The 21,291-nt window shown below is 28.8% G+C and overlaps 1 protein-coding gene and 1 non-coding gene across 2 annotated transcripts; one reads left to right on the top strand and one right to left on the bottom strand.

Moving 5' to 3' along the window:
- Nucleotides 1–3,485: 3,485 nt before the first annotated feature.
- Nucleotides 3,486–3,559, top strand: TRNAN-GUU. The gene has a single exon. It is a non-coding gene; the product is annotated as a tRNA-Asn (tRNA).
- Nucleotides 3,560–4,226: 667 nt separating this feature from the next.
- LOC124941115 (LEAF RUST 10 DISEASE-RESISTANCE LOCUS RECEPTOR-LIKE PROTEIN KINASE-like 1.2) lies at nucleotides 4,227–7,963 on the bottom strand. The gene is made up of 2 exons (XM_047481382.1): nucleotides 7,185–7,963; nucleotides 4,227–5,617 (listed from the first exon to the last, which is right to left on the bottom strand). The coding sequence occupies exons 1-2, from the start codon at nucleotides 7,954–7,956 to the stop codon at nucleotides 4,407–4,409; spliced, it is 1,983 nt and encodes a 660-aa protein (XP_047337338.1). The 5' UTR covers nucleotides 7,957–7,963; the 3' UTR covers nucleotides 4,227–4,406.
- Nucleotides 7,964–21,291: the final 13,328 nt, after the last annotated feature.

The following is a 21,291-nucleotide window of genomic DNA, read 5'->3' as shown; positions in this document are numbered from 1 at the left end:
TCGGTATGTACCGAACATCTCTAATAATTCTGGTGGATCCATCATCATTCCTCAGTTTGATTGAACTTATCCCCTTTATTTTACATGTATTAGCATCTCCCATGTAAACAACTCCACCATCTAGCTCCTTAAAGTCAAAGAACCACTTTCGAACTGGTGTCATATGATAAGTGCAGGCTGAGTCCAATATCCACGCATCAGGATGTGATGTTGTGTGTGACATTGATAAAGAGTATTCTGAATCTGCATCACCTTTGTTTTCTGCAACATTCGCATTTTCAGAATCTTTCTCTTTCTTCTTCAACTTTGGGCAGTTAATCTTCCAATGTCCTTTCTCACGACAGAAAACACATTCATCTTTGGCAACTCTACTTTTAGATCTTAATCCTTTCCCTTTTGATTTGCTCTGCTGACGGCTCCTGACCATCAATGCTTCATCTACTATACCTACTTTGTTTTTCCTTTTATCCTGCTTTCTCAATTCATGACTATATAAATCAGAACTTACAGCATCAAGAGAAACATTTCCCTTCCCATAAAGTAACGTTGTTTCTAAGTGTTAAAATTCATCAGGAATGGACGATAGCAACATCAACGCAAGATCTTCATCGTCAAACCTAACGTCAAGGTTTAACAAATCTGCTACTAATTCATTAAACTTAGTTATATGCTCATTCATAGTAGTACCTGATTGGTAATCAAACCGGAACAGTCGCTTCTTCATAAGGAGCTTATTCTGACCACTCTTCTTCAGAAATTTGTCCTCCAATGCTTGCCACAGTTTTTGTGCAGAAGTTTCATTTTTCACAGCATACTTCTGCTCTTTGGACAGGCATGATCGAATTGTTCCGCACGCCAACCGATTTATGATACTCCACTCTTTTTCTTCTATACCATCTGGCTTTCCGACCTCAATAGCAACATCTAAACCCTGCTGAAAAAGACAATCTAGAACATCACCTTGCCACATGCCGAAATGTCCAGTTCCATCAAAGATCTCCACCGCAAACTTCAAATTCGACATCGGTGTCCTCGTCCAGGATGACGAAGGAGTTGACGCCCCTTTTGAAGACTCCACCATGTCAAGGACGAACCTTCGGCTCTGATACCACTTGTTGGGAAAAACCCTGACAGGACCACAAAAGAAGAAAACAAAAGAATGAACACTAACAGAATTTGATAACGGAGTTCGGCCAAAATGTTGCCTACGTCTACGAGCACTAAGGCTATCAATTAATAAGGAAAAGAGATACAAATTTGGGTGCAATAAACCAAAGAGGGGAGAGTTTCTTTTATACACTAAGAAACTTCCCCAACTCCCATCATCTTCCGATGTGGAATTTATACTAATTGTGAATATAGTTTCTTTTATATACTAAGAAACTTTTTTCACTCCCATCATCTTCCGATGTGGGATTCTAATTGTGCCATAAACAACAATATCATGTTATAGGATGTTAATTGTTTGTTTCATAATTAGGACAAAAGACTTGTAGTTTTCTTAACTCAAACTCATGTACTCATTTTTTCCTTTTTGGGTTTAAATAAATGACTATAAGTCATTCAAATATATATATATATTATAAAAGAACCTACTTTACAATTTACATATCTTTAAATGTCTTATTCTTTAAAGATTTCCATTATTGCTTAAATTTGTTTATTGTTTAGATCGGGTTATTATTTAGATATTTTATTATATAAATATGTTTATTGTATAGATATATTTATTGTTTATCTATTTATTATCATTTTCCTTACTGCATACTTCTAAGTTCAATGAGCAAAAATATCTTCAAATGCTTGCAGAAAGGTTTTGGATGCATCTTGCGTTTGGTTTTAAGCATTTAATAGAATTTCAGGACGTTTTCTCTCGAAAATGAAAACTTTCTGGACGTATTTATCCTGAAAGTTTTCAAAATTTTCTATTTTCGGGACATTTTTGTCCCGAAAATTTCTAAAAATATCAAAATACACAATATGAAGTGATTAAAAAATATAAACTCTTCACGGGTTGTTAAATTATAAAATATTCCTTAATTATAAAATGTTGAAATATAAACAAATCATAAAATTAAAAATCAATTGTATTTCAAATAAATAATATTTTAAATTTTAATTTGATTATTTCAAATCTAAAATATTATTTAAACTTGTACCCAAAATTCAAATTGTGATATTTGTTTAAAATCTTGTAAAATAATATTTTATTTTAAAAAAGAATATTGACACGTAAATTGATGTTAAAATTTCTTAAACTTCAATCTATTTTGAAGTTATAGTGGGATTTGAATATAGTCTCAAATATTAAATGTGGACATTTCAACCGTTAATAAGTCTTTGACTAACCCGAAATATATATGTTTTTATATAGAGAGAAAAATAAAACTTTAGTGTATGAAATTTGAAATTGTATTATATGCCAAATATTTGAAAATATTTAAACTTAATATATATTATATGATTAAATAAAAGTTATATAATTTTATTAAAATAAATAAATATATATAGAATATAAGATGGGAGAGAAAATAAGAATAAAAATTAGAAAATATAAAAAAAATTATATAATATATATATGTATGATAATAAAAAATATTATTTAGGAAGGATAAATTATTGATTATTATTCTAAAAAATAAGGGTGTTTAATGATTTATAAAAAAAATATTTTTAATTACATTGTGTTAATTTTATTTTTAATCGTTTTAATTTATGGGTGGGTCAACTTATGATACGACACAAGTATCCAATTACTTTCACATATATATTCAAATTAACAACAACTCTCGACCGATAATATATATATATATATATATATATATATTAGTTAAAAAGTTTAATTTATATTGTTAAGAATGTTCACGTTTATCAAATTTGGTGTTAAATTTAAAATATAAAGTCTTATTAGCTTAATTGGTTAAAGGGTTATACTTGTTTGTGTTAAGTTGCAAATTCATAATATATCTATAACATTTTTAATTTTATTTTTAACTGTTTTAAATTTGTGGATGAGTAAACTCACGATCCGACTCAAGTACTCTCATATATATCCAAATTAACCACAGTTTTCGACTCGACAAACTAAGAAAATTCAAATTAAGCATTATTATATACAAATAACTTTTTTTTGGTTAAAATTTAATATTGTACCAAATAAAGTGTTATCTTAATAATTACATAAACAATTATTTTGTTATATACTTAAAATATTTAAATAAATAATTATATCAATAATTTCACTATCAACAAATTAAAGGTTTTTGACTACTTCTCTTAAATTTGGTAGTTAAATTATAGATATTGATTTTTTATTTACATTTAAAACCTTACATATAAGATATTGTTAGAAACCCAAAATTATGAAGTTAAAAAAATGTGAAATCTTAATAAGGGTCTCAATATTCAAAATTTGATAATTTTGTAATTTATAAAAAATCTTAATTAATATTCATATAATATATAAAATAAATTTTAACCAATAAGCTGGAATAGCTCAGTTGGTTAGAGCGTGTGGCTGTTAACCACAAGATCGGAGGTTCAAGCCCTCCTTCTAGCGTTTTACTAGAAGCAGTACCGGCCCCGAGTTTTGGGCTGTCCAAGCCTAAAAGAAACGTCAATTTTAAAAGCTAAAAAAAATAAAAATAAAAAATATTAATAAGGTTAGAACTCATGACCAAATAAAAGTCTTTTATTTATCTCCCAAACCACTATGTTAGATCTATTTATGTTTAAAAAATATTATAAATGTTTTTTTTTATTTTAATAAATGAACTGAACGTTCATGCTTATCCAGAGCCGCCCTGACTAGAAGTAATTACAAAAATTAAATTAGAATAACACTTTTCTCTTTTCTTTATTTTCCACTTGTATGGTTAAAAAACACAATTTGGAGGGAGTTCTTTATCTGACAGGTTCTTACAATCCCAATTTTAATTTTATGATAATTTTTTTTATTATATTATAATTAATTTTCTAATATTTACAAACTGTTTTATAAAAGTACTTCACCTATACTTTTTTTTGAGATGTTTTTGTTTGAGAGTCATTATTGTCTGATTGAAAAGTTGTATTTTTTTAAAATAAAAATAAAATTGACTTTTAACTATTTACAAAGTAAAGATATATATCCCAAATTTAGTTAGCCATTAGAAAGCCTAATTAGCAATTCTTTTATAATTTACAATATGACATAGACTAAAATTCAAACTTAAAAAAGTAATATTTTGCATATATAAGCTTAATTTATGAATCAAATATTCATAAAATAATTATTATATAATAGTAAGAAATAAACCATTCTAGCAAATGTACATAAATCCTATTGAAAAAAATCTCAAAGATAAATCATTCATGCATGCATGCTTGATTTTTTTTACACCAAATTTTGACACTCGGGTTTAGGGTTAGTGACTCGTCGACGACTCGCTAATCCATTCGACAGTTACAGACTTCGGAGACATAGTTGGAGGATCGCTCTTTAGCGGAAAAGTATCGTCATCTTCCAATATATCCAACTCATCCGCCTCTTCCTTTCTATCGAATCCGTCTCTTTGAATCTCGACCAAAACACTCACCACCTCATCCATAGTCGGCCTCAAGTCTCTCGAGTCTTGCAGACACATAAACGCTAACTCGGCGACCCTAGTAATCATCGTCATCACCTTATAATCGGACTCGAATCCGAGCGTTACATCCACCAGCTCGTGCAAAGCCTTACCTTGTATCTTGTTAATTGCCATAGCGGAGAGGTTAATCTCGTGTCTATGTCTTGTTATGTCCACTGCTGGCTTAGACGATATCAACTCCACGAGAACTACTCCAAAACTATAAACATCGCTCTTGTTTGTTAGTTGGTAACACTGATGGTACTCCGGATCGACGTATCCAGGGGTACCTTGAGGGGCGGTTGAGACATGGGTGACGTCGGTTGGGAAAAGTCGAGAGAGGCCAAAATCCGCGACTTTAACGGAGAAGTTTTGATCAAGGAGGATGTTATTTGTTTTCACGTCTCGGTGGACTACTTCCGAGGCATGGAGATACGCGAGCGCGTTTGCTGTCTCGACCGCAATGCTCATTCGCGTGGTCCACGAGAGTGAGCCAGGTTTGTGGAGGTGATCGGCTAAGGTTCCGTTTTGAATGTATTCGTATACGAGGAGAAGGACTTGGCATTTGTATGAGGTGCAACCGTAGAGTGTTACGAGGTTTTGGTGGCGGATACGAGCGAGGATCTCGACTTCATTTATGAATTGTTCGACTCTTCTATAGTTGTTTTCGTATAGTCTCTTGACGGCCACTTGACGGCCGTCGCGGAGTTTACCTAGGTACACCGAGCCGAAGCCTCCGTCTCCGAGTTGTTTCTTGGAATCAAAATGGTTGGTGGCTTTTTCGAGATCGGAATAGGTGAAGAGTTGGACCCCGTAGTAGTTGCTCGCGTTTTCGAGATCTCGAGTTTTCGATGAAGAGGCGTAAGAGGTTATCCATGACGAATTAGTTGAAGAATATCGTGTCTTCTTGTAGTGTCGATGGAGGATGAATGCAAGACCCACAATAAGAAGGGTACCTATTGACGTGCTAACTCCGATAATAACCTTCAATTTTTTATCCCTTTTTTTCCCTGGTTTGAAAGTGAAAGTAACAAAAAGAATTCATTTGAATATTGAGTAATATATTTTTGAAGATGTTTGATTGAAAGCAAAATAAAATAAAAGTGCATGGTCTGAAAAATTCCAATAGTTTACAAATTAAGAAACTAAGTTTAGATTCAACAATAGGGCTTGACTATTCCTTGTGTGGGTTAATTGGGAAATCTGGTTGAAAAATTCTCAATATGCAATCCTCTAATGTCACAATAAAAAATATCAAAATTTAGGGGTAAAATTATATTGTTTTTGACTAAAATGTTGATTTATTATAAAAAATGATAAAAGGATCGGTCAAAGTTGGTGGGCTATCACTAAATTATAAAACTAGGGGAAGACCAAAAGACTTTCAAAGTCCTTCCAAAACATAAATTCCTTTCTAACCAACTACCCAGTACCCACACTATTTTATTTAATTTAAATGGTGACAAATTATTATATTTTTTTTTCTCTTTTGAGTTCAAATCTTTGATTTCTTAAACCTAGTGGTTATTGTTATATTTATTTAGAAATTATAGCTCATATATTGTTTTACATACTTACACTAAGAACTCATTTTGTTTATTTAAGATATGTTTATGTTCATTTGATTACTCAACCTATAAAAATGGTTCAAATTAATATTTATTGTGGTTTTCTAATTAAATTTATAAATATTTGTAGTTTATTAAATTTTTAATTATTTACTAAAATATTATAATTTATTTATATGAAAGTGTTTCAAAATATACCAATTAATTTTTTTTTGGAGACTCATATCTTGATTTATAGAGTGCAATAATGAATCCATGTTCATTTACAAAAGTTGAAATAATTTGTTTCTCTCTAGAATGTTAGTCTGTTTAATTAGTACTCCTAAATTCTTAATAATTTAGTTTTAGCACTTATAAAAATTAATGTTAATAGTTAAAAAATCAATTTAATATATATAATTAGGGATAGACAATGGGACGAATGGGACGAATCGGCCTAAAAATGTTTTGTTCTGTCCCGAGATTTTTTTTACTACCATCCCGTTCCCGTTTAGTTTTGAGAAAATCTAGGGTAATGTTATAAACTAAGGCCTTAATCTCTTTGGATATTTTAAAAAACGTATCCCAAAACAATTTTCCAATCAATCACTTCTAAACAATCACATCACTCATTTCATTAACCAAAATACTAAAATACCCTCTATTTTAAATTATTATTTTTTATTTTATTCATATATATCAATACCCTTTAAGTCTTTTTACCAAAAATAATCATCCCTTCCTCAAAATCATCATCAATCATTACTTTTTTCCCTCTCTAGGATTTTTGAGGATAAGATCGGGACGGAGAGTCGAGGTCCTCGAGGACACAAATACCATTTTCGATAATCATAAGACATTCCTATATAAAATAAAGAGAAAGAGGTTCTACTTCCTAAAGTAGTTCAATTTCTAATGTTGGTTTCTAAGATAATAAAGTTTGTGAGTTCGATTTCTAGTTATAACGATTTAAATTAAGAAATTTTCAATATTAAATCAATCAAAAGAAACAAGAGTTACAAAGTTATACCTGGTTGGCAGGTAGAAGGATGGGTTGAGTTGTTTTTGCAAAGACACAAGAAATTCTCTGTTCCATCATTAATCTTATTCATCCCGCATTGCCCATCTGATTCTTCGCACAAGGCACAATCCGCCAGATGTTTCCAGTTCAGATCGAATCCTTTGTTCATCGCATCCGCAAATCTTCCTCTCAAATTACCAGACTGATCGATCTCTCCGTCCACCACCGTCACTTCCACAACCTCATCGCATTCCATACCTCTGATAATGATACCTGGTTCCTCCCCTTTCACAAATACAAATGACTTCTTCTCATTGAATCGCATACACTCTATATCATCATTCAATTCGTTCATCAAACCGCCTCTGCCGCTACAATTAAAGTAGAAAGTCAGATTCAGATTTGACCTCGGGAATTCCAAAGGCAGTTTTTCAATTGAGACGTTCTGACGAGCCCTAGGGCATGTTTGACTGAGATCTGCATCTATTAGTCTGAAGGTGTAATCGGTGTAATTGATATTTTCAACGAAGTAGGTTTCGCGCGATAGATTCCAGAGTACTCTGTTATCGGAAGAACAATCAACTCCAAAACCTGGATAACCGCAATGGAAAACACCGCCGCCGGCGGCAACAGCGGGAGAATCGAGTTTCCAAAATGGATAGCTGATGTTAGTGTCGCCGCACATGCTTGGTTTGCAACTTGCATCAAACGAATCGGCCGCTGATACAAAGAAGAAGATGATGAAGAAAGTGGAGAGAGGAAGGAGAGAGGAATTAGGCATGATGGAAATTCTGTATTGACAAATGAGAGAGTTCATTAGAATTGGACATTATATAATATATTTGATTTTTCCATAACAATTACCACCCACGAAACTTCTTACTCAATTTCTCTCTTTAGAAAAATTGAGTTGTTGTTACGCTTTATTAGCTCCGGTATCATGTTTAGTCGAATTCGCTTTTTTTTTCTTCTTCCTTCTGATTTTTATAGTACGAATAATATTATCAATCGTTGGTAGATCATTTGTTACTCATACATTCTGATTGTGTTTGGTGATTATTTCACGAGTCTATGCTCATCAATATTTTAGCAGTAAATGAGACAAAATAATCGGATATAAAGTTATTTTTCATTTTTTTAATAAAAAGTTCTCGATTTAATCTTGTATATGGGGGGACCTCTTACATGTATCATCTTATTATTTGTACGAATTTCTCATATTTTGGCCATATAGGTAGATGGTCTATTTCCATTTAATATGATTTTTTTCGGTGTTGCTTACCAACTATCGGTTAAGGATAATTTTAACTGTCATTCGAAATTTTTGGTAGGGATTCTTCCGACATTATTTTATTGGTTCGTTCGACTTACTCTACTTCAACCGTTATCGTTTAAGAACTCAAATGAGTTCGGTTTTATTAAAGAATCTCGATAAATCGCATAACGTTGAATTTTTCTATTAATAGTTTTATTTTTTTTAAGTTGTTCATACTTTGATATATATCATCAATTATTTTATATTATTTATTAATTAATTTATATTATGTAACTTCTGTTTAATTTTACAATATAAATAAATTAATGACAAATAACAATTACTGTTAGTTTTCAGTTGTTATGATTATTTTAATAAATAAATAAGATATAACTTAATAAAAAAAACTATGGTTAAATCTAAAACTTTGTTTAAAAATTTACTTTTTTTTAAAATTTTTATTTAAATATTAATTTAAATAAATAATATTTTGAAATATATTTTAATTAGGTGTATATTAATAAAATAATAATATTTATTCGTTCAAACTATATTTCAGAGTTTACAAATATTACATTTATTAATTTTTATTTTATTAAATAGCTTATTTTAATTATTAACACTAATATATTTTTGATTCATTTAATTATTATTTATACGTGTAATAATATTTAATAATTAATATTATATACGTAATGTTATATATATATATATATATATTTAAAATATTAATCACTATAATTTTAAATAAATAATCAACCATATATAATTCACTAATTAAATAATATATGTATAATTTTCATAGTTATTTTATTGTAAAACTATTTGAATTTAATTTAAAATATTAATAAATTATTTAAATTAATAAATAAATTATTTTAAAATAAATTTTATAAATAGATTAGTTTATATAATTTTTTATTAATATATAATTTTAATAGTTAATTAAAAACAAATAATTTAATAAGTAAAAAAAATAAGAAAAAGAATCTTTATTAACAAAAATATATCTAATAATAGATATGAGGTGGATATTTATTTCAAATATATACTTAAATGTTGAAATTACAAACTTAAAGTCAAAGGTAATAAAATAAATAAATATAAAAAAGTGTCAAAAATATGTTTTAAACGGATAATTTCAACTTATAAGCTGAATCAAACTAAGGCAAAATAATTATTAAATTTTGAATGTCTAGTTTTCTTCTTATAGAAAACAACTAATTTATTTATTTTATTAAGTTGATTAAGGTTATTTCACATCTCAGAGTTGAATTAATGAAATGAAATTGAATTTTATGTCCGGAGTTAGTAATATACTTAACCTAATTACTAAACATAATAATCTATCTTTGAATGGTCAAATATTTTATCTTACAAAATTGTTGAATTAAAAAGCATCTCAAAAGCTTAGATGACTAATTTATTCACAATTTGAACTTGACATTACTCATTCACATGTAACCTTAAATAATTAACCATCAAAAATAAATGTTAAAAGTTTTTATCTAATAAATTATTAATTTCAGGGGATTTTTACTAAAAAAAAAAATTACTAAAAAATACTTTGATTAAATAAAAGAGAATAAGTTAAAATAATTTCTCTTATAAAATTTGGATTGACGCGATTATATGAACATATGTTTTTGCATTATCTAGTTTGAAAAAAATTATTGAACTTTTAATTATTGTAGTCGTATGATTCGTATCATTCATAATACTATTATTATGACGTTTTCTGAAATTCGTTTAGTAAAACAGTAGATTATGGCGGTAAGTTAATCGTTTTCCTTGAAAATTTACGAGCTTAATAATTTATTAAATATCTTTTTTTTAAATATTTTTTCTTTTAATGTCATGTTATTGTATTTAAATGATTTTATTTTTTATTTTTAATATAATGAATTTTTATAAAAATAAAATAAATTCAAAGTAAAAATAAACAAAACATTAACTGTAAGGCTGAGTCAAAAGTCATTTTGATTGATCATCATACTTATGAGTATATATATTTAAAAGGAAACTACTAATCTAGCAAATTATTTACATAAAATTAAATTAAATTAAATTAAAAATTGAAAAAATGGTGTTATCCAATAGATGGTTTGATTTCTGGGTTATTTGAAAAAGAAAAAATAGATTATAGTTTGAAAATTGTATTTGAATTAATTTATTAAAATATTTATTTTTACTTAATAATTAAAATTTAAAAATAAATAAATAGAAATTTATTATTAATTTTAATTAATAATTTAAATGATTAATTAATAAACATGAAGTAATCCAAATACCAGTGATGAAACAAGATGAAGACTATTCAGAAACCATCAAATTTAATTCAAAGTCATTGAGAATGACACCAAAACTTTGGCTGCTTCATTCGAAGTAATATAATAAATAATTAACTAAATAAATAAAACTAGCAATTCACGTGTTTCAATATTAAGAGTTTGTTTGAAATTATTTTTAAAAAATGTTTTCCAAAATTCAATATTTTATCTTTTCATTTCATCTGTATTTTTTTTATCTATTTAAATATTAAAATATTATTTATTTAATATATTCTTTCTAATTTTTCAATTTCATATATTCAAAATGTAAGAATTTGTTTAATATTGAATTTTTAAATTTATTTTACTCAAAACTCAATATTTTACATATTTCAAAAATTCGTATCCAAACCGAAATAAAATCCAAAACAACCCAAAAATCAACTATAATTAATTATGAGCCAACACCCTTTATTAAACCTGTATCTTGGGTTGTTTTGAGTATTTAAATAAAAAAACTCAATCATTAAATAAATTTTATTTTCATCAATTGAATCATTATATTTATTAAATAAAATATCAAATTATTTCTTATTTAAATATTTTTATTATTAAATAGTATTTATCAATGAAATGTATATTTAAGTAATGTATACTTAAAAACCATTTTTTTCAAATAATATCAAATTGAATTTATTTTTTTAAATCAGTTTTAATCCCAAAAACACTCACATCAATGAACTCTTGTGTATTGTCTTTTTGACACTTTCAAAATGTATTTTTTTTATAAATCATTATTTGTATATTATTGCTAAGATAAAATATTCCAAGCTAACTTTATTAGAAACCTTAATGGGAATTTGCCCTATTCTTTTTTGTTAAATAAGAAAAAAAATGCCATAATCAAACTTGCATACCATGTATAATTATGGCACAAAGTTATTTAATTAGAGTTTTACACTAAATTAATTTTTAATATTTTTTAACGATACAATATTATATATTTTAATTTATCTTTTTAAAACACAAAAATATATTAAAATAAAAGTCGTAGTTGGGTACCTTTGGAGGTGATATTTATTTACTGCACTCCAAACATGACATAATAATATATATATCCCAGTTTAGTTCTTCTAGAACACTTATGTACCTTCCAAAGACTCATGCTAAGTCACGCAATTTTTTTTATTTTTTTTTTATTTTAAAGAATAATAAATAATGAAATTAAAAGCATGACTTGGTCAAACAATAAATTGATGGCTTCTACATTCTCTATAGGTTTCCTCAATTGGGCATCATACACATTTAATACTATTTAGTTTATTCATTAATTGGTTTTAAATTATATTTTTTATTATTCATTTTTTTTTATATATTTGATTTTATTTTTTTTTCTCACAGAGTTCGGATTAGGGTTATTTATATAAACGAGCATGTATTTTGTGCATTTACACGAGTAATTATATAAAAAACTGTGAAAAAATATTATGGTAAAAATGTGATAGCATTTTTAATCTTATTTTTAACCGTTTTAAGTTTATGGACGGATCAACCCACAATCCGACCTAAGTATTCAATTACTCTCACATATATATTCAAATTAACCACAACTCTCGACCCGGCAATCCGAACATTTTAAAAAGGGCCGTGATAGGGAGGCCGATGCTGGGCCTCCGACCATACAGCGAATCCTCCGTGGATGCCATGTGTGCTTTGCCAGCGTGTAAAAAAAAAGCCACATAGATTCGCTTTATGATCTGAGAAAGAAATATAAACGCACGAAACTACTTTCTCTCTTTTCTCTATCCTCTCTAAGACAACCTTTCTTGTAAACCCTAGAATACATTCAGTTCTTCCGGAGAACCTTATCGACGACGGTCGGGATATAACTCGATATAAATACATTTCGACGGTGGCTGCTCCGGAGAATCATATCGACGGTGGTCGGGTAACTCCATATGACTACTATGTTTTGATATTGTGTTTTTTCATCGTTATCTTTAATCGTTATCCTCACTTTATCTTCAGATCAATGCAACTTTATATTGACATTGTTCGGGTAACTACATATGACTACTATGTTTTGATATTGTGTTTTTTCATCGTTATCTTTAATCGTTATCCTCCCTTTATCTTCAGATCAATACAACTTTATATTGAAATTGTTATATTGAGCTCAATACATCATTATATTGATCTCAATACACGAATATATTGAGCTCAATACACGAATATATTGAGCTAAATACACGGTTATATTGAGCTCAATACACATATATATTGATCTAAATACACTGTTATATTGAGCTCAATACACCTTTATATTGAGCTCAATACACAAATATATACACCTTTATATTGAGCTCATTCCACCTTTATACAATGGTTGAGGGACATTTGGTTGAAAGTACACTACACCGCGATGGGGAATTTTGTACAATGTCAATGTAAGATGTTTGAGTTTAGGGGAATTTTGTGCAGACATATTCTTATGGTGTATAGAAGAATGAAAGTGGATCAAGTGCCTGAGAGATATGTCTTGGACCGTTGGCGCAAAGATTTGAAACGAGGTTATCAAAGCATCACCAATATTTATGATTCTGATGTGTCTGAAAGTTAAAGAAAAAGGTATAACAGTCTAACTCCAATGATGCATTTGTTCCAACAACTTGCATCACAATCTGAAGATAAGACCTCAATTGCGTCTAGACTTTTGGAAGACATAATTCAAAAGTTGATGTTGGATTTTGATAATGCATCTACAAGTTCCACACCAGCAACTACTCCTCCAACCGAGAAAGTGATTCACTCTCCGGTTAGAGTGAGGGCTCGAGGTAGGCCACCAACGAAACGAAAATTATGTGCCGTAGAAAAAGTAATTAACAGGTCCAAACATTCAACAAAGGTTAGTTTTACCTCTTTGACTCGTTATATTGTGTTAGTTGCTTTGTTATATTGAGCTCATTTACTCGTTATATAGAGCTCATTGCCTAGTTATATTGATGTAATATATTTAACTAATTGCCTTGTTAAATTTTGTTATAGAAAAAAATGCGGGATGAACCAACAGATGCGCAACAATTCAATGACCCAGCTACTATACCACAAACAATAGTCTCCACTCAATTCTCTTTTACCACATTATTGTAGTTATATTGAGCTTATTTCAGCATTATATTGAGATCATTGACTCATTATAGTGTACTTGTTGCTTCATTATATTGAGATTATTGACTCGTTATATTGTACTTATTGCTTCGTTATATTGAGATCATTGAATCTTTATATTGTACTTGTTGCTTCGTTATATTGAGCTGATTGCCTCATTATATAGATCTCAAATAAATGATTTGACTATGATACCACAAACAATAAACTATAAGCATAATTCAGCATTATATTAAGTTTTTTTTAGCTTTACTAAGCATAAATATTTTAAACAATTTAACTAGGACTTGGAAGGTAGGAGCAACAACAGTAGGAGCAGAAACTGAAGGAGCAACAACGTTCTCCTGTGCTGGAAGTGGAATCCTATCTAACACCCTCCCTTTGCCATACCCACCAAGTCTCTCCTCGGTACGTAACCTTTCAAAAATCATCCTGTCATCCCAACAGGATATGATCGGGAAAATCCTCACGTTCCTTCTTTGGGTGAAATCTGCTACCCTGTCCATGTAACATAACTGAAAAAAGAAGGAATGTTAGTTGTATACTAATTAGCAATGTTTATGAAATTAATTAATGAATCGCTCTTACCATAAGGAAGGTTGCTGGTCCGTGGAAAAATGAGTCTCGTTTCTTCTTCCATTTGATCATACTCTCAACAAGTCCATTTAATGTGAATCGACACCAATTTAGGTCCTTAATACTGTCAACATGAACTAGTGATTTCAAGATTTTAGACCTGCATATTGAAAAAATGACAAAGGTGAACGCTGCATATAACTATTTATTACGATCCATATATCTACCTATTATGCTCCATATAACTACATATTATACTCCATACAACCACTTATAACGCTTCATATAACTACTAATTATGCTTCATATAACTACTTAGTACGCTTCATATAACTATATTTTACGCTAAATATAACTAGTTATTACGAAATATAACACGCAAAAGATAACCTACCTTCTAAAATCTTGGTTGTCAACATCGTTGGTCTTCCTCTTTTGTGTCTTCGGGATGGTCTTCCTCTTTCGTGCATTCGGAGTCGTTACAATGTTGGAATTAGGGGGGACGGTAGATGGGATGTTGATATCGGTAGCAGAATCCATTGATCTTAGAGAATAGATAGCAAGAAGCGATTAGATATTGGAGAATACGTACGGCGAGAATATAAGAGGAGGCGAGGGGCTTCCACAACGAGACGGATAATAAGTGGAGGCAAGAAGAGATTGATGGAAATGGTTGAGCGCTTCCACGGCGAGACAGAAAATACCTCACGGCTCGACTAGGGTTTACACAGGAGGGAGCGAGAAGAGATAGTAATGAGAGAGAATCAATGGTTAGACTGACAGCTCGACTAGGGTTTACACAGGAGGGAGCGAGAAGAGAGAGTAATGAGAGAGAAGGGTAGGCGAAGAGTCACAGATTAAAGCTATTTAATTTTTTTTAATTCAAAAAATCCAGCGTGGCAATGCCACATAGATTCGCTTTATGATCTGAGCCCCACCCTCGGCCCCCAAATCATTATTCTTTTAAAAATTAAGCATCATTATATATATATATATATTAGTTAGTTAAAAAGTTGAACTTATATTGTTAAAATGTCTCGCGTTCATCAAATTTGGTGTTAAATTTAAAATATAAAGTCTTATTAGTTTAATTGGTTAAAGAGTTGTACTTGTTTTGTTAGGTTGTAAGTTCGAACTATACTTATAGTTTTTTTAATTTTATTTTTAACCGTTTTAAGTTTATGAGCAGGTCAACCCATAATCCGACCCAAATATCCATTTACTCTCACATATATATCCAAATTAAACACAACTCTCGATCCGACAATCCAGACACTTTAAAAGTTAAGCATCATTAATTATATATATATATATATATATATTATAGATTAGAGGGAGTAACAATGAAGGATGATTTTGAGAATATATTGATTATTTTGGTAAAAAGATATTAAAGTTATTTATATATATATATATATATATATATAATAAAATAAAAAATAATAATTTAAAATATATGATATTTTAATATTTCAATTAATGAGTTAAATGATGTGATGGATAAAAAATATAGCTGTGATGGATAAAAAATATAGCGATGTTTGACTGGTTTCCAAACAATCTTATAACTTATTCACTAAAACTAAAATTATTGTATAATTTGTATAAGCTTATTAAACATTCTCATACTTATAAATTGATTCAAAATTGGCTTTAATATTTTTCTTTCCATTTATAACTTTATGTTGGATCTAACTCATGATGTGATAGGCTGAAATTTAAAGTAAAATAAAAGTTATTAAATAAATATCTGTTTAGAAAGGAATACAACTTTAAATATAAAAAAATATATATATAAGAATATACAAAAATAAGTTACATATTGAGAGTTTCGAAACGATCGGACAATCGAACGATATCGGTTTCAATTTTACCCGTTAAATTTTTTGTTTTGACTTCTCTCAAATACCCGTTTGAATATTCTCAAATTTTTGTTTTTGTTTTTGACTAGAATCATATGATCCACGGTAAAAACTTTGTATGAATTAAACTTTAGGTTGATAGAGAAGATTTTGGTAATGGATGTGTTTGTAAAAGGTTTATGGTCCCATGGTTATAACTTTAAATCTTGGTTGGATTCACGCTAAAATTGATGTGTTATGTGTGGTTGATTTATTGTTTACTATTTGATTTAATTTTCTTAATTATTTCATTGTGACATACTAAAAAAGATAAACAATTATTCTGTAATAGTTATTAAGATGCATAATTTTATGGTATATGTTACTATAACAAATAAAGAATAAATGATTTAAGTTGGGATAAAAATTGATTTCATATATGTTTAATCTTTAATTTAAAATGTTTTTAAACGAGAATAATTTAGTTTTTTAAACAATTATTTTACCATTGATAATAAATAATGATTAGTATTAAATAATTTATTCTGTTCTTAAAAATATTAAACTTAAAAAGCTATATTTATAAGAGAAGCAATATTAGAAGAAAAAAAGAAATGGTAACAAATAAATAATATATGAGATTCGCACTAAACACGTGTCCCATATTCAACACGCTTTGAAAGGTCAGTAGTATCTTTTGCTTTTCCATTTGGTAGAAATTTAGGCTCAAATTTCTTAGTCTGTTCTTTTTATATTTTTCCAAAATTTCATCTTTTTACAACGACTTCAGTTGAGACTTATGTGTGTGGCCCAAAAGGTCAAAGGTAATAAAAGACTAAGCCTCTTTCGGTTATGAGTTTTTTTAAAAAATCAACGGAGAGAAACAAAATAGACGATGAAGGATGATTTTGAGGAACAAAATAGACGATGAAGGATGATTTTGAGGAACAAAATAGATGATGAATGATGATTTTAAGGAGATAATGATTAATTTTGGTAAAAAGACTTAAAAATATTAATATATATAAATAAAATATAAAATAATAATTTAATTAATGAATATTTTAGTATTTTGATTAATGAAATGAGTAATGTGATTGGTGAGAAATAATTAATTAAAAAATTAATTTGATAATGAATAAAATAAAAACTTATTAAAAACAAGGTCTAAAGTTATATTTATTTTTGTTATTTAATGTTAACCATGGACTAAAAACTGTTTTTGGTCTTCAATATTACAATCAGATGAGGTCATTCATATCTCAAGAGATATTGAGATAAGTTATATTTATTTATTTAATTATTAGTTTATATTAATAATTTTTATTTTTTTTATAATTACATAATATTTTCAGTTTCAAATAAGACTTTATAAAGTTTATTCTCTTTCTTTAAGTTGTAATATTAGTTCAAAGACCTATTTATAATTTTTACTATATGAGAATAAGATATGTCCCGATCCCCAATTCTCAAATTGATTATGTAACAAAGACATTGGATTTCTATCAATCAATACACACAACTATTCTTCATCTTTCACTCTTGAATTCTTGTTTGATTTCTTGATTAAAGTTCAACATGGTATCAGAGTAGGAGGCGATCCTGCACCTTCAAGAACCTTCAGGAAGTGATGATCCATTTGATTTCGACAACGACGAACTTCTTGATGAGCCAGTGCGTTCTATGAACCATAATTTCAAAGCTCGTCAAGAACGCACAATTGATCCAGTTCAAGTTCCATTTCAAGTTATTGTTCAAGTTTTTCCGCCAATGGCACCATTGAAGCGAGATTGCACAGATCCTCTTTATGTTCATCCTGGCAATATTTCAAGAGCAATATTGACTCACATAGTTCTGATCCGCCAGAACTACTTCGAATGGTCTACCAACATGCAATTGACACTTACTACGAAAATGAAGATGTGTTATATTGATGGATCATTCATAGTTCCGACTGCACTTCAAGATGCCATCCGTTGGAAAATGATTGATGTAATGGTCCGATCATGGATAATGAACTCAATCAATAAAAAGAAGAGAATTCACTTTTAGAGCACAACTACCTCTTTAGAGCTATGGAATGAAGTGAAAGCGAGGTATGAAGGTAACAATGGTCCAACCTTGTATCGAGTTAAAAAAGATATATGTACAACAAAGCAGGACAATCTTGATTTAGAAGAATATTATTCTAAGGTACATCTAAATTGGGATGAATTGTTACATCTTGAACCGCATCATGTATGTTCTTGTGATAAATCTCAAACTAAAAATTATGTGGGATGCAAACTGGAAAAACAAGTTTTGACTAGGCATGAAAAACATAATTTACTACTGTTCTTGATGGGTCTGGATGATTCTTATGAGAATCTAAAGGATAATATTCTAGTTATGGATCATTTACCGAGTGTATACAAGGCTTTCACGATGTTCTTGAATGTTGAATCAAAGAATTTGATAAATCGACAACATCAACAATCCAATTTATAATGGCAGTAAGAGCTTTCAAAGAAGGTAGTTCAAAAGGATTCAAAGGAAATGATGGCAGGGCCTACAACAATGACAAAAGAAAAAATCTCTCATGTATTTACTGCAATATGAAGGGTCATTCTAAAGAAGGATGTTATAGACTAATTGGTTTTCAAGGTTGGTGGGATAACAACAAAAGGAAGAATGCTGTGAATTCAGTATCATTTGACAATAATGACAAAACAGCCTCTTTATAAGATCAAATGAAGATGATGCAGGACATGATGAAAAACTTAATTGAAGGGAACACTAGACCTGAAGCTAACCTGTATGCTAAAAATAAAGAAATCAACTTCGAAGCAGGTAAGTTTTCTAGACTCAATCTTTATTTTATAACTGATATAGAATTTACAATGAGCATGAATAGTTTAAACAATTCAAAACAACTATGATTAATAGATTCATGGCTAGTACACATATTTTCAATAATAGAAAATTACTTTTTGATATTAAGAAAACATAACATGAAATTAATTTATTTTTAGCCGATGGATCTAAGAAGACAATAAATGAATCTGGTAGTCTCAAATTAAATGATGGATTGATTTTTAAGGATGTGTTATTTGCTTCAGATTTCAAGTATAATCTAATATCAGTTACAAGATTAATTGCAGATAAAAAATTTAAATGCATATTTTCTGAAAATGGATGTTTGATACATGGCCCTAAATTATATGATATCCTTGAGCTTGGAAAACATGTAGGAAACTTGTATTTTTATTCCATAGTTACTGATTTCCTTAAAGATTCTAATAGTGATGTTTAAACTTCATTTTCTACCTTAGATTGTAAAATTGTGCATTATAGATGTGGACACCCTTCTAATGAAGTTATTAGAATAATGTTTCCTTCTCTTATCAATAATATGGATCATTGTGAAACCTGTCAAATATATAAATCACATCGTTTACCTTTTCATAATAGCACTTCATCTTCTAAAGACAAATTCGATCTTGTGCATATTGATATTTGGGGACCTTGTAAAGAAGAATCGTACACTAAAATGTCGTTTATGCTTACAATTGTAGATGACTACTCTAGATGCATTTGAACTTTTCTAATTTCTGATAAAACTGTTATTTTTGACAAAATTCAAAAAATTTATTTCATGATCAAAACTCAATATTTAAAGAACATTAAAATCATTAGAAGTGATAATGGAACTGAATTTGTGAATTCAAAATGCAATATGTTCTTTGAATAAATGGGCATAATACATCAAAAGACTTGTGTATATTCTCCACAACAAAATGTAGTTGTACAAAGAAAGCATAGACATCTAATTGAAGTAGCAAGATCTCTTTTAAAACATTCTAACCTACCGATCAAATTTTAGCCTTTTTCTATCCTTACTGTAACCTATCTAATAAATAGAATGCCAACAAAAGTTTTGAATTGGAAGTCACCATTCTTCATGCTTAATAAATGTGAATCTAAATATGATGATTTGAAAGTTTTTGGTTGCTTATGTTACATGAAAAATATTTTTCCACAAAAATCAAAATTTGAAGATAGAGGCATAAAATGTGTCTTTATTGGATATCCTTCAAATCAGAAAGGGTATACTCTTTATCAGATTGAATCAGGTGATATTGTAGTTTCAAGAGATGTTATTTTCTTTGAGAATATTCTACCTTTCAAAGAAGATATCGATGATCAATCAAAACTTAATAATATTATAGAAATTACAAGAACAGATATTAACCTTGACAAAAATGATCAAAATAATGATTCATCTGAAACAATTCAAAAGAAAAGTACAAGAACTAAATATTCTCCAAATTGAATTCAAAACTTTATTGAAAATCATATTAAATCAAAAGAAAATTTTGATCTTGATTACACTCCACAAACTTATCCTTTTCATTCTTCGTACAAAGATCAAGAGTATATAAACTCTTTATCTAACTTTAATCTAACCACAACTCCATTTGATTTCAAATAGACATCTCAAGATCCAAAGTGGATAAAAGCAATGAATGATGAACTAAATACGCTTGAATTGAATCAAACATGGGAAATAACTAAATTACCCAAATACATGCAAACTATTGGTTGTAAATGGGTCTATAAAAGCAAACTTAATTATGATGGTACTTTAAACTTAATTAGTTGCAAAATGTTTTTATCAAAAGGATGGTATCGATTTCCATCATTGTTTTGCACCTGTGGCTAAGAGTGTAACTGTACAATTGTTAATTGCCTTAACAACCTCAAATAAATGGATCTTGAATCACATTGACATAAATAATACATTTCTTCATGGAAACTTAGAAGAAGATATTTTAATGAAAATTCCGCAAGGTCTAAACAATGTTGATAACACAAACATGGTTTGCAAATTAAGAAAAAGTATTTATGGTTTGAAACAAGAATCAAGACAATGGTATAATGAAATATCTATTTTTTTGATTGATATTGGTTTTACAAAATCACAACATGATCATTGTTTATATTTTAAACAAAAAGGTGTGAATATG

This window comes from Impatiens glandulifera, chromosome 6, assembly GCF_907164915.1.
Source record: "Impatiens glandulifera chromosome 6, dImpGla2.1, whole genome shotgun sequence".
NCBI lineage: Eukaryota > Viridiplantae > Streptophyta > Magnoliopsida > Ericales > Balsaminaceae > Impatiens > Impatiens glandulifera.
The sequence above is the reverse complement of the archived record's forward strand: the minus strand, read 5'-3'. Positions and strand labels throughout refer to the sequence as shown.